This window comes from Anneissia japonica, unplaced genomic scaffold (genome assembly GCF_011630105.1).
Source record: "Anneissia japonica isolate Jap-2015-1 unplaced genomic scaffold, ASM1163010v1 scaffold284697_len431725_cov185, whole genome shotgun sequence".
In the NCBI taxonomy this organism is placed as follows: Eukaryota; Metazoa; Echinodermata; class Crinoidea; order Comatulida; family Comatulidae; genus Anneissia; species Anneissia japonica.
In genome coordinates, this window is record NW_022717350.1 from 346,993 (window position 1) to 362,292 (window position 15,300).

General features: G+C 32.0%; 1 protein-coding gene across 3 annotated transcripts in view; it reads left to right on the forward strand.

The window, feature by feature from the left end:
* Window positions 1-15,300, forward strand: part of LOC117110186 (ankyrin repeat and fibronectin type-III domain-containing protein 1-like) — a 93,621-nt gene that overhangs the window by 20,021 nt on the left and 58,300 nt on the right. Inside the window, exons 1-2 of one of the 3 annotated variants that reach the window (XM_033252805.1) lie at window positions 3,168-3,294; window positions 5,862-6,959. In XM_033252805.1, coding sequence (XP_033108696.1) covers window positions 3,269-3,294; window positions 5,862-6,959 — 1,124 coding nt within the window. In that variant the 5' untranslated portion in view covers window positions 3,168-3,268. Of the gene's footprint in view, window positions 1-3,167; window positions 3,295-4,201; window positions 4,299-5,861; window positions 6,960-15,300 lie in introns of those variants that run through there. The other 2 variants (XM_033252807.1, XM_033252806.1) reach the window with 2 other exon arrangements.

Here is a 15,300-nt window from a genome sequence, read left to right on the forward strand (position 1 = left end):
GTTGAATTTCACATTCATATGTATTTAAATCAGATAATTTAGTTGAAACGATATCGCAAATGCTCCTGAATCAAGCCTCATTTAATTCCAAAACACAAGTGTCACCAAGGTCACTCTACTTTTGTGTTCAGATTCAATTCTTTGCAATCTGAAATTTCAAAGCTGATTTATTGACATACAAGCAAACATATATGTTGTTGTAAACATATTTTAATATTCATTTCATTATTTTGATAGTCCTTTGATATAATAAAAACATACATACAGAAGTGAAGAAATTCATCTTTTTATTGTATATCTACAAATATATTTGTTAACACTTTACATACAGTAAGGCCTAGTAAAAAAAAAAAAAAGATTAGTTTATTACCCTCATCCCCATGTCTTCTATGGTATTTAAAAAATATATTGGTGGAAATAAAAATTATTTTTGTAGTAAATAGTTAGTAGATATTGTTTGTATTTTATCTCAATCATGTACTGTACTTTGAACATCAGTGCACAATATCAGTGCACCAGCAAACAACCCAACGGTGATATTTGGCTTTAGAAAAATAAAAATAATAAAATGCCTCCCTCCCTCCCTCATCATTTTCCATCCTCATAGGGTGCAAATCTACAACTTTCATTCCCTAGGTCTAATAATATAATTTGTAATTCAATTATATGNNGCCTAAGCTAGGGCCTAAAAAATGAGATGTTATTAACATACCTTGAACAGTCTGAAACACGCAACACACGTACGTACGTACGCAAGTATGCAAGTTCGTACGTACGTCACGTCCCAGAATGTAAACATGGAAATTGTTAGATATTTACTTACTTTACTTTCACTTTATTGATAAAAAAAAAACACTCAAAGGTATTACAAATGGTGGCCCAATGGGCCAAATTGCTTGTAATATTACAAAAGTTATGGGCAAGAAAGCGGCAAAAATATTAAAATATTAAAAAAAGAAGATACAAGAAATACATTAAAAAAAAAAAAATAAAAAAAATAAAAATATATATATAAATATAGAAAAAAAATAATTATTTTATTATTACAGTATAATTATTAAAATTATTATTAATATTATTTATATTATTTGGACCGAACATTTGTAGCACCAATCGGGAAGGAGGGTGGCACACTCAAATCATCAAGGGTAACATTGCTGTTTATGAATTATTGAGTAATCGGATATAGTACGGGATTGGACTATTGAAAAATCTATTTGTTTTAATGGAAAATTGCGTGATTTTGTTACCATTGCGGAGATTTTTATTGTGGCTGCGGTAACGATATACTGTATACCATATATATTATCAGTCAATACATTTGACACTATACCGAGATAGTCCTTTCCTGGACATGTACAGTTTACAAGCAGAAGCAGAGGAAATGTTCTGGAGAATACTGCTATATGAAATAAAACAATGTCACTAGTTAATAAAGCTATTGAAGTCATTCAATCAAAGTTAATTGTTTGATGTTCCACACTTTGTTGATTGAAATGAAGGTAATTATTACCAATAGACAGTAAGTTGTTAGGCATAGTAAGCAGTCAATACAAAACAAAGTGTGCTACATGTACAAACACTGATTTCACGTTAGCGTCATCGGCAAATCAATATTCCAAGTGAGATCAACAGTATATTGATTACATTCATTGTGGTCGGTATACTGGCTCATTTCGAATCGTAAAGCGAGCAAATATAGACTACAGTGACGATGGATCCGTCTAAGTGTTAATAGGTCTCAATCAAATTGAATTCCCGGCAGCTGTATTTTAAGGAAATGCTATTTAATATGAAAGCTTAATTTAACTCTTGTATATGAAGCTGATCCGTCACTTTTATGCAATTTTGTGAGCATTTTTTGATGCTATTTTCTTTCTTCAAGTGGTTCGTAATTTTGATCAGGTCTACCGTACTTACTATTTCTAGCTGTGCAGTACCAAATATGTGAATAATTATTCATAAAGGATTAATAAGAAGCTAAATTAAATTTTCAATGGTAAATTTTCTTTTTTTTTTTTATGTTGAAATATAATAGTATTATTATGGTTATTCATATTTTTGAGGCTCATTTTAACACCTGATTCCAGTGAATAGTGTACATCCAGTTAGTCATTAGCATAGGTACAGTCCCTCTTCCCATTCTTCCCTCTTTTCCACCTCCCCCCAGACCTAACTAATTTCATAGTATCTTTTTCACATTAATATTGCAGGAAGCCAAGTGAGTTCATGATTTATATCCAATTATAGTTCTGACTTGGTTCCTTATTTTAGGGTGTTTGAGCACGAAAGCATGGCTTCCTACCCCAGCTCACCTTACAATCTGGTTACCAGCTATTCCTAGATGTTGAACAAAGAGCGGTACACTTTTTCTTTGTTTATCTTATTCAAACTTTATGATATTGTTTCTAACTTAGTTTTTGATCTTTCTAGAGATTCTTTTCTGTTTTTGTATTCTTCTTGAGTGGATACCTGTTGAGATAAAATGTTCCTTAATAAAGAACCTGTTACCTAATTAGTAGATTTTTCTCCAAACGAAACGCAATGTTCCTTCAATACAATATTTGATGTTTTTAATAAAAATTGATGCTGAGATGCCTGACAGTGCAGCTTGCGTATAGTATTATAGGTTACCTTGTAATTATGTTTGGCATGGGGAGCACTGTGGTAACATTATTATGAAACAACCAGATCAGTGATTGTAGATGGGGAGGCGGTCGTGTCAGAGAATTACCGACAGACAAACCAGCGTTCACTACAATAATCACCTCCTATGGTGTGTAATTTCAAAGGAATTTTTCCTGGTGAACTTTTAAGTTCAATAATTTTCCTTTATGTTTCTTTGACAAACTTGCTATAAAAAAATATTTCTCATGGATATATAGATCTGTATATATGATTTTTTTTTGATTTTTTTTTTTGGGAGTGTTTGGTCCTGTAGTGAAGGTTTTGATTTCATTCTTGTAGTGTAATCACCTCCATTATTAATCCAAATGCACCCGAGGCACATAGCCATACCATCTTCAATTCTACCAGCTCGAAAATTATGCATGCCATTCAACCAATAAGATAAACAATCACAGGCTCAAAGAAAATAATGAGCATAATAGATATCTGATCGCGCAATATGTTGGGTTTTGCTTGGTTAAGTCTTAATCGACGAATGGATATCATACAAATCACAAAACAAGTCTTCAGAGACTAGTTTCTTGCCATTCTTAGCACTTTGACAGGTTCACGCATTAGGAAAACGATAATAGTGCCGACCATGGGGAATAAGCCTGGAAAACGGCGGTGAGTAAATATCATGCTGCTTTATAGCATTCCATGAAAAGCTGTAAAAATTGTTGTTATTTGTTTGTTGATATTTTCTTTTTTTAGTGTTTATTAATGGTTTATTTTAAACTAAGAATGGGTTAAATAATTTACTGCTGTTTATATTATCTGTATATCTGCTGTAAAACAAACATATTGTTATTTTAACCTATCTTACAATTTTTTCTGTTAATCGTATTGTGAAAATATGGCATCTTTTTAGTTATAGTATTTAAGAACATTTATATTATAATTGTTCCATTTCTTATCTTACATATTTGGTATAAAACAAATCAATCTCCAGATTGCAATTCTGTAGAAGTATTTCTGGAGATTAATAGTATATAAATGTTAGATTAGTGCATGCAGTTTCTATATTATCTCCCACCCTTTTAGAGTGAATATAAATAGGCCATGTACCCAAGAATAATCATTTACATAGTACAATACTTTTGTTTTATAAGATTCAGGATTTAAAACCTTGTTTTATAATTTCAAATGTGTGAGTATACTTTCAAATTTTCAAAGGAATTTATAAAAACTGGTAGAAGTAAAAATATAATATTTTGATGTTGTTTTATCAGAGTATAAAGCAATAATATTATGGAGAGGTGTCGATCAATTTATCCTTCGTTTATTATTCTCTTCAAAATCAGCCAAGTATAAAAGATGTATATTTTCTCAAGAAAAAATCCAGCTGTGACGTCGGCTGTTCTTAATCCAACTTTACTGAAGCATTAAAGCAATCTTCTATTCTTAAGCATTGCAGTGTAATTTTTAAGTAACGCCGAACATGAGACTTCATAATAGTAAAAAGTTTCTACAAACCGTCATTGTGTTTTGTTTTATACTAAAATGGTAAGTTGTTGGCACTGGGCAGGTGTGTTGTTGTATATAGTTGTTTGTTAGTAAACTGTGTATAGTACAGTAGATTACATCACAGATATATTCTTCTTTCTGAAGATGGATAACATATAGTACAAGTAAGTTACTGTAAATACTGGTACCTTGTGATGCATTTTTTATCCAATCACTTGTTTTTTTTTTTATTTTCTACAGTAGTAACCTTTGCACTTTCAAGTTTGGAACAATGGCTTATTATTCAGATGGCCGTACCAAAACTATGAAAAATTACATATGGAAATATTTTCTATTCTATTTTATTCTTTTATTTTGATATAATTTAAGAATGTGCTACTAATACTGTTAATATTTAATATTATATAGAATTTATTCTTAATATAATATATAAGAATGTATGTTCAACATTGACTACTGTATGAATTTTGTTTTTGTATGGTATTATATTCTTTTGTAAGCTAGACATTCCATAGAATCGCTGACGCAAATCTATAAAGAACTCAGCGCCATAATGCGCGTACAGTGGATCGTTGTTAATGACGATCCCTTCTGACTGTCACCGACAATCAGCAGTTGACGTCGCATCGTCTAAAGGCCAACTCGGAGAGAGAAGACGGAACCCTGACGCGAAATATTGAACATGTTTAATATTCTACAATGCGACTGTCTCCGGCACCAACAATCGCGTCATTGTTTAACTCACACACTTTACACGACAGCAAGTTGCGTCGGGCTTCGTCTTATGGCGCTGTCTGAGCTGGCCTTAACGCTCAAAGGGAATGGAGTCGGATTCGTTGTCATATGATGCAGTGAGTGACTGGATTTACTTTGTATACTGTATCAAGGGTCCCAAGTAGTCAGCTTCAACTATATGGACCATGATTTCAACATTGTCAATGGTGTATTTATAAAAAGTATTTATCTCACATCCAATAGCTTCATGGATAGAATGTTGTATTCTTTATAAACTAACTCATATATGATGCTTAGGGAGTCAAGTTATTTTAAGTATCCGGAAATAATTCCAGTTGTTCATATAATTTTAAACCAACCAGGACTCTGATTTGAAAGCAGCTTCTTAATAACTATTATATCAATATATTTTTTAACAGTATTAGGCCCAATAAAAAAAATTATTAGTTTATCACCCTATCTTCTAGGCTAGAAAAGTGATGAGGGAGAGAGGATTTTTATTTTTATTTTGCTAAAACCAAGTCACCTTTGGGTTGTTGAATGGTGCATTGATATTCAAATTAAAATACATGATTGAGATAATAAAAATGGGAAAACAAGTTTAAGAAAAATTTTTTAAGATTTTTTTTTTCAAGACTTAAAAGACATGTGGGCGAGGGTGATAAACTAATAATTTTTTTTCATTGGGCCTTGCATTATTAAAGCGTGCAGTACATATAACGTCATACATATAGATTTATATAGTTTGAAAGTTAATTTATATTGTCATATTCATTGTATAATATCTATATTCTTCCATATAACTTGTTTATGTTTATTGCTTTATAAATAAAGCTGTATATATTTTTTGTGTAAATAGAGTACCTCTCTAATGAAGCCAGTTTGATGTAGAACTACTACCCACTAAATTATTTAAAGAAGTAAATAAAATTTGATAATTACCTATGATTATTTCAGTAATTTGTAGTTAATTTTTATGTTTTGATTTTCAGAATGGACGGAGCCGAGCTATATAGCTTTGAGGACTTTGAAAGCCATCTTCCCATTGATGATTCGTTAGCAGACACCAACTACACAACAGCCAGTGGCTATAGATTACCACCAAGTGGTAGCGTTTATGGTGCCTATGTTGCCGTCAACAAAAACGCTGAGTGGGAAGATAGTTCACTGACGGTTGAGCGTGGTATTAGGATAAGTGCGCAATGCACACAAAAAACAAGTATACAGTACACGCAACGTAGGAATCCTAGATCCCAGGGGTTATATAATAGCACCGGTCAAGTTCATATACAAAAACAGGATTTTAATGATAGTGTTTATGATATAAAGCAACAGAGTGTTTCTCTACATTCATTGACTCAACCGTTTACGGGTTTATCTAAAAATACTGCTTTGAGTCATTCTAGTGAGCTTGAAGGTGAAAACAATGACCATAATGATAATCCAATTGTAGCCTCTCCATTTGTTGACAAACTCAGTGTGCGTGTTCACCCAAGTGACCTGCTCAATTTCCGGTGTCGGCAAAGTCGTCCTCAGACCTCATATGAAGGAAAAACAGGTTACTCCAGGAGCCTAGGCAACCTTGATCGAAGCAGCACAACTAAGGAACGTCATATACCAGGAGAGTTTGTGCATTCCAGCATGCGGAGTCAGTTGAAACCGAGAGCTGTGAGCACGTCTAACCTGACCCCTACTCAGCGACTTAATGAAATGATCAACTTAAACCAAACCAGTTCAGATTCAGATTGTTTGTTGGCAGCCATGGATCAGTCACATTTTGAATCAAATGGAAATGATACGGACGATGTTAATCTCTTATTGGATATGGTTAATAGTATTAAACCTCCCTCTAGAGCTAGAGGCAATAGCCTTAATCCGGAACTTCTGCAAATGTGGGAGCGTAAGACATCTACAAAGAGTGAAGAACCTTCATCGACAACTGTTAGATCTAGAGGGAGGCCTTACATTAGGCCACCGAATAAGAGCAGTGGAAATATACCTCGCCAAGTTTTGCTTAGCAATTTTCCTGCTGGTAAAAACCCAAGAGAAAAATTAACTAAACCTATAGCATCTTCGCAATCAAGTATTATGTAAGTACCAATATTTGTCTTCATTTTTAATAATAATAGTATTTAATAATACTAATTCAACTAAAGACTACATGAAATTCTTCCAAGTCATAACAATACAGTCAGTATGTGCAGAGCTCAACAAGGACATCTGAATGTTGTGTTTTATGTAGATTATGATGATAAATTATTAATTTAAAACTTATTTTCCCAAATTGAGTGGATGTATGTTGGGAGTACTGTACATTTATCAATTGGGCACATTGATTTTTTTCTTTGTATTTTCTGAACCACTTTGAAACATACATCTTGTACTTGGTAGGCCTTTTATTGAAAGTGTGTTTCAGATGAAAGTACAGTCAATAATTTAAAAATCTGTATCTCAAGCCAATACTGATTATTTTTGATAACATTACTAGTTAAAATAAATAGGAAAAAGTATAAATAGTAGTAATGTGCTATACATCCGTCAATTGATTGATCATTATTAATGTGCAAGTCTCGTCTAATCAGGAGAACAACATTAATGATTAATGGTGTTGTTTAGAGCAGACCTTCGCAGCTGCAGTTTCTAAGCAGTTTGTCAATATTTTTTCTAATTTTCAAAGAAGCATTAAACATATCATTCCTGTTTACAGCTTCCTATGATCCCTTCCTTTTCCTAAAAGAGCATATTAAAAAAAATACCCCTTTCTATAACCCATATTAATAAAATACCCCTTCCTATGACCAATATTAATAAAATACCCCTTCCTATGACCAATATTAATAAAATAACCCTTCCTATGACCCTTTCCTCTGATTCCCTTTCTTGAAAAAGCATTAATACAAAAAAAAATTTTCATACCATTTAATTTATTAGCTTTTTGCCTAATTTTTCCTGAAAATATTTAGCCAAATTCAGTTTAGTTTGGAGTTTTAGATTAATTTATTGCTGATATTGTGATGATAAAATGAATAACCTAGATAATATTCTCTAAAACTAATGGTTCTGCGTACTAGTACGTATTTTTATCGGAATAATCTCCATTTTTTTTGCATCAATATTGGTATCATCTGTAGTCCCAGCAGGGGGGAAACAGATCATCAGCACACACTACATATCAAGTAGCAGTAGCTTGATTACAATATAATAAGGATGTCGGTGAGGTTAAAGGTCACAAGGAGATAATAAACGAAACATGTAAATCTATAGATCTCCAAGAATAATGAACTTGTATTAAAAGTACATGTCATTCACTTATATACAATGACGTCAGGGATTCACCTTTACAAAATGTCACTTGAAAATTTTGGGAGCAAATATTGTTCAAGTTGTAGTAATTTATGAAACATAGCCTAATTTTGTTAGGAGCGTCAAGTAAGATAAAAAAAAAAAAAAACAGGTGAAGAGAAAACAAAGTTAATGTCTGTCATTAGGAGTATATGCATTTGTGTACTTTAATTTCTTTATTTTATTTATTTATTTTTTTTCTTTTAAGGAAATATTAAACAGTGGAAAAATAAATTTTTGATAAAAATTGATGCATGTTATGTCAAAAAGTAAGCAGATTTTTTTTGGTGTAGGATTGCTAAATTCTTTTGATAAATGCATGTTTACCTGCCAAGTTACCAAAAGAGCTTCACAGTAAGCCCTGTTCAAACTGTTGTCTGCTCATATATGATCTCATATAGTCTTGATGTGCCTATGGTCATGGTGTGATGTCATCATGACCATATTTAGGCATGTTACATGTTTTTATAAAAAATAATCATCAAGGTTAAAAGCAGATAAAAGGGACTATGAATAAATCAGGATTATAAAACTTTCATGTGAGCAAATAATAAAATTGCCAATGCTGAATATTTAAATGGAAGCTACCTGTATAAAACCATGACTGTGGTACCAGCTGAAACTAAAGTTTTGAAGGACCTGAAAAAAGAAAGGACATTTCAATATAGCTTGTTATCAGCTTGCCTATAAAGAACCACTTAAATACTGTACGTTTTATTTATTATTTATTAATGTATTATCCCATCTAACAGCAAATACAAAATTCACCACTGACTGGTGGAAATAAAAATGAGAATTAATGTATACAAAAGTATCATAAATGTGTAAAAAAACGTGTGATAAAGACTAAAATAAAAATGCGTTTTACATATAGTAGTCAAATTTTGTCATCACATCGTCACTACCATCGCTGTTATTATTTCAACATCACTCTACATGCATAATTTCTCAACATACCATATTATTAATAATAATATTTCTTAGAGTAGGAGACCAGGTATTGAAAATAAGAGAAATTAGTGAGTAAATAAACAAAAAGTCAAAAATATGAGAATGGAAATGAATTCCTCAATGATATTGCATTGACAGTCCTACTCACACAGCACTTAGCCAAGTTATTTGCATTCCAATAACATGATATGGTTTATAGTTAGTACATTAAAATCAGTTGATCCATGTAGGCTACAAGCGTCATCATTAAGTTAAGATTGTTTTGTACAATGAAGATTTCTATAATTAGCACAATTTAATTGGTTACAATCAGGGTTGATACCATAGTTTATAATTAGTAGTTGTATCCAATTTAATTGTTTTAGTGCATAACACGGATGATGAATTGCATATGAACTCTATTTCACACTTAGAACTTACGTCAGACACGAGTCACGTCGCATGAGCATTTTTGAGTATGAATTACTGTCTTAAAGCCTTACAAGAGCCAATCAACATGACTTGTTTCATCTGAAAATGTTGAAAAATATGAAAAAGTGATGTCTGTCAAGGGCTACGAGCATGCTCAAATAAATTTTGTTGGTACTGAATGGTGTTCGCGTATGCCCATATTACGCTAGGTTACAGAGCAGCGCTTGAGTGGTTTTTCTCTCGTTTACGGCCAAGCCATCTGATGTGAACACTGTGACGTGTTTAGGCCTTGCATGATTCATTCTGGTCTTGAGACCCACCTAATATGAGTCGCAAGTGCGAACGTAGCCATTGGTGTATTTCAAAGCGTTTTTGTCAGTTTATTTTTGGAAATCACGTAATTTCATTCCTTGTATGAACCTCAATTAATGACAAGCTATAGTGTGAGATATTTGAAAAATATTTTTTACGTATAGTTTGCGTCATCAAACTCCTAAAATAGACACAATTAATGGATTCTTCAATAAAAATTAATACCTGTAATAATAGTAAGTACTGTAGGCCTAATAATAGGATTTTCTTATAGCTCGTAAATTTTCATTTTGAATGTGGCTGTGCAAATGAGAATATGATTTTTTTTACTGAATGAAAAGATTATTTTTGGAAATTATCCAAGATATTGGAATCAAAGTATAAATCTCAGTTATTGTCAATATAAAGATAAAAGCTTTAAAGATAATTGAAAATTAGTTATGTATTTTGCACATTAGTAAGCTTTTCAGAAGTGTACAATTAATCCTTAATATCGAGTGGCGAATTCAAGGAGGCGTGGGGGTGGGGGGCAGCTTGAAAGGTTAACCAAACTCAAACATTGGACAGAATTTTTACAATTAGACATGTCTGCCTACCAATAAAGTACTTGTAGATCATTATGAGCAAGTGAGTAGGCTACTCCTGAATTTGAGCCACTTGAAATTCAAATCTCCTTACTCGCTATGTAATATGAGATATTCGTCTATTTGTTTGGATCTCTGCAATCATCTTGAATGGCGTACAGTTACCTCATTGGTATACTAGCCTAAAACTTCATGAAGCGTAAATTAACGAAGTAATTTTGTTCGATCATTGTGGTTGTGACAAAAAAAAGAATAAATCAAATGCATATTGAAGTTCATACAAAAAGTAAAAATTACTATGGATTTGCACATAACCACAAAACAAGGCATACAAGATACAAAATAATTTAGGTTGTGAATGAATGAAAAGAAAAAAGTAAAACTAACTAGAGGCAAGTTTGCCAATTCTGCCAATTGTATGAGCATACCTATTCACAAGGCAACCTTTCAAAATTATACATGATGCCAACAAGAAATCAACTGCCAAAATTTCTCACTTCATTCAGAAAGTAGTTTTTTCACCTGTAGGCCTACTGAAGAAAAAAAACAGGTATGCCTGTTAAATATCTATTTATGTAGATTCTGTAAATTGTTTATTAAAGATGTCTCATTACAAACATCCTCTTGTACTGCTCAGTTAGATGAGCACTGGACCTTTTTCATAATGTAATTTCCTTTAAAAACATGAAAAATCATAATGTAAAGAGAATATTGATATCTTTCCAAGGTTCTTTTTGAAAAGATGTCTTATCAGTAAAGGTTATTAATTATTCATTGCCGAAACAAATCTCTATTATGATGATTATTAAATTACTTGAATATTATTACAGTTTGTATGATGCTAAATGTGATTGAAAATATAAATAATTTTTGAAAAGGAAGGTGTGATTTTCCCAGGAGTGCAGAGGTCTGCTCCACTTATCAATTTAGCGCCTCACTTCTCTTCAAAGAGTCCAAGATTAAGCACGCTCAAAGAGTTGGATTTTAACTGAAATCAACAGTCCATTTAACATACTGAAAAGCATTAATTGAGTAAATGCTGAAGTCTAGCATTCTATAACTCATGCAAACAAAAATACATTAAATTTGAATTCAAGATAATGATACTGTATATTCATCAGTATCACAGTATCACTGGATTTACCTATATATATTTAGTACCATTAGGAATAGGGACCTTTATTCTCTACTCTATATTCTTGTTTATAATAAGATAAGGAGACTTAAAATGGCAAATTACGATCAAAAAACCATTGGATGGGGGTTCGTCTTACTGTATATGTGCAACATACAGTATAATTTTTTTTATTTTTTAAGTGTTCGTCTTATATGTGGATCGTCTGTAAATGTGCGCATTTACTACTGAATTGAAGCTATTAAATTTTACTGTAGAATGGTCACCTGTTACGCTTGACAAGCCTCGAATAATGCCATACAAGATGGTTGTTCTTTAATTGTCAGTTAAGTTTTAATTAATACTTTTCAATTGCTGACACAATGAAATCCATGAACTTTACCAAGCTTTCTTGAACTTATATGGCGATTTGAAGGATAGTCTTGGTTCCGGTGGATCATCATGAAAAGGAGGAATTCTGACGGTGAAATGAGGGGTCACATGATGTCGACAGAATTTGATGAACTATTAGGAATAAGTACTAAGCAATACTTCATGCATCAACCTAAAACGCCAGAAGTACAAAAATTGGTCGTCTTTATATGCCGATCATCTTATATACGAGAATATAGGGTAGCCTACTTAACTGCCTAACAGACAAGGAAGAGTATAAGAGTTAGCTATCTGTTGAAGTTTATGCTTTGGAGGAGTAATTTATTGCTTTAAAATCTGTTGAAACACTTTACAAAATTTTGAACAATAAACACTGATTTAAAAGGATCAAATAAGTTTTCAATATCTGATGAGATCCAGATTGAACAACTAATTTTTTATTTATAGGATTTTTTTTACCTCAACAAAAATCTTTAAAGGGGCTAATATTGCAAAAACTAATGGAACTATGTATATGTAATGGTCTGAATTTGGTGGAAAAAAAAAATTTTTCCCTATGAGTTTTTTTCAAATTTTGTGTTTTATCATATCAAATCATATGATTTGGATATGATGGAGAAAAAAAGATGTTTATCTTTTTAGCAGACCTACGATCAACCGTGGTATAACAAAATAAATACAGTATATTAAACATGTGCTCCAGCAGTTACTGTACATTATGATACCCTTAATATTAAATACAGATTATTAACTCCTGTTTCTAACTGCCCCAATTTTTTTCCTAACATTAATTTTAAACAAGCATATGTTGCCATAACAACAGCAGATGTTCACCCTACCACTGTTACTACCAACCAATAGGTAAGCGCCTGGTTGTTGCTATGGGGATACCACTGATCATGACCTGCCAACAACCTTAATCCAATTACGCACATTTAATTACCATGGTGACTGATCGGTTTATTTTTTGGTCTTGGCCAAAGTGCTGTTGCCAAAACATTCAATTTCTATGACTCATCTTATGTCAGTAGGGTGTCATTCTCGAAATTAAGGAGAAAACAGGAGACAATTAACTGAACAGCTACTGGTTTTTACATTAAAAGTAGTGTGCTGAGGTTGTGGTTTATTAAAAGTGAAGCCGGATTCCATGTTTTTGTATTTGCATATTGATAATATTTGGTATTAATTTTGTTTCCTGGTAGAATGACTCAGAACCAGTCATAGTCATAACAGCAAGGGGACACACATGACTCATACGCCTCATCCTCCCTCCCTTGGGAATATATGTGATGAAAATATCAGGAAGCATATTAACATAAGAATAATAAAGCATTTTTTAACTCCATGATATTTTAAATTTACACCTGTGGTACAGTGTCTTGTGAACTATTATGTGTACTTTACTATCTTTAGACGCAATTAAAATAAGTCTTTTCATGGGGTCCTCTAGTGTCAAATGTTGTTTTTACAGCAAACCACATCAAACAGATCATCTTTTTAAACTGGGCCATTAAAAGGCTTGTGTAGAATATGTCGTCTGTTATAATAGATGTTTTAATAACAGTATTGTAACAACTGAGGACCTATATGGTATAACAACAGTAGCTTGTATACCCTTAGGCTTTTGTATTCATTCTCATATTTTCCAGCTGGTTGACTTTCAAAAGCGGGCTTATCTTCCACCTGTGTTTTTGTTAAAGTATTATAGAGGGCTCACTGTATGTAGATATATTCTTGTTGGATGAGAATGGAGCTACAGAAGTTTAACCGTTCATAATATTCTTTTAAAGCATTGTTCTGTTATAAATACAAGAGTTAACATGGTTGTTCATATTAGTGCAAAATGCCATGGTCTCTATACATTATTTATGGATAGAAATGTATAACATTGATAGAAAGAAAACGATAAAATAAAACCCAAATTTCCACAGTCCAAAAGCTGTAGTTTTAGAAGTAAGAGATAAAGTAGGTAACAATACAAATTACTGTACAACAAATTGCAATAGTGTAAGTTGCAAGTTAAAAAAAGACTAAATTATGACCAAAATAAGGAAAAAAATTTTCTAATAGAATTGTTCGTATAGTATATTAAATAACTTTTTCACTCTCTGGAGCACACTGGGAGCATATTTACCGGTCCAGTATTTAAACTAGGACATTGGTGCTGTAGAGAGCTGGGGTATTAGAGACTATTCAATAACATTTGTTTCACTTCAGACAAATACAGATGCAGTTAAAAATGTATTTTTTTGTACAGTAGTTTATCTCAATTATTTTCTCTCCTAAAAAGGCGCAGTACCCAAAAGTGTGTCAATCTACGACTAATTAAAAGAAATGCTGTTCTGTGTATTTTTTTAATTGCATTGCCTGATATTATGTCAATGTAATTATAAAATGTCATTTAATGTTAAAAATCTTTCACCTATTTTGCCTCATTTTAGAATTGAAACCTCATAACATTTATAATAATGAACAAGAACATAAGTTAATATTTTAGAGTAAAATATTGACACTAAGGTCAATATTGTACAGTAAGGTACTGCACAACTTCCTACAGATGGCAAAGGAAATTCATAGACTGCCCTCTATTGGCAATGTTGAAATTCAGTTAAGTCTAGTTCTACGAATGTTCAATATTTTGTTGTTCCAACTTCAATTAATGACTGTAAATGTGAATAGAATGATTATTTTTGTGTGATTTGATATTATTAATTGATTGATAGATTGATTCATTTAAAAAACTTAAAAAAAAAAAATTTAATTTTAAATAATTTACCTATTTAGTGAAGTTTATCATCTATTATTTCCAAGAATATAAAATTGATATCATTACATAACTTATTAAAAACTGAAGAACAAAAATGCTGTAACAGAGTTGGTTATTTTCGCAGTAAATACTGACCCAGTTTGAATTTATTACCAAGTCTTAATTTTTACCCTTCCCTGGGATGTTCCATGCAGATGACAGTGAAAATTATTATACTGCCCTCTATTGAAAACACTGACATTCAGTTTGTATTGTTATAATATGAATCTTCAAGTTTTTGTTTTATCTTTAATTATCATGGAGTGCGAGTTGATTAGCTTAATGTTAAGATGCTTGCCCTCTAATCCAAGGGTCCTGGGTTCAATTCCTGTCACAACAGGACCTTCATAATGTTTTTCCTTAATAAGTTGTTCTAACTTTAAGCTTTTCTGGATTATACCTGTGTGTGACTTTTATATGTATATGGGTGTGTATATTGTGTATGTGTATGTATGTGTATTTATGTATCTATGTATGTGTGCATGTGTGTATATGTATGTGTGTGTATGTATGTGTGT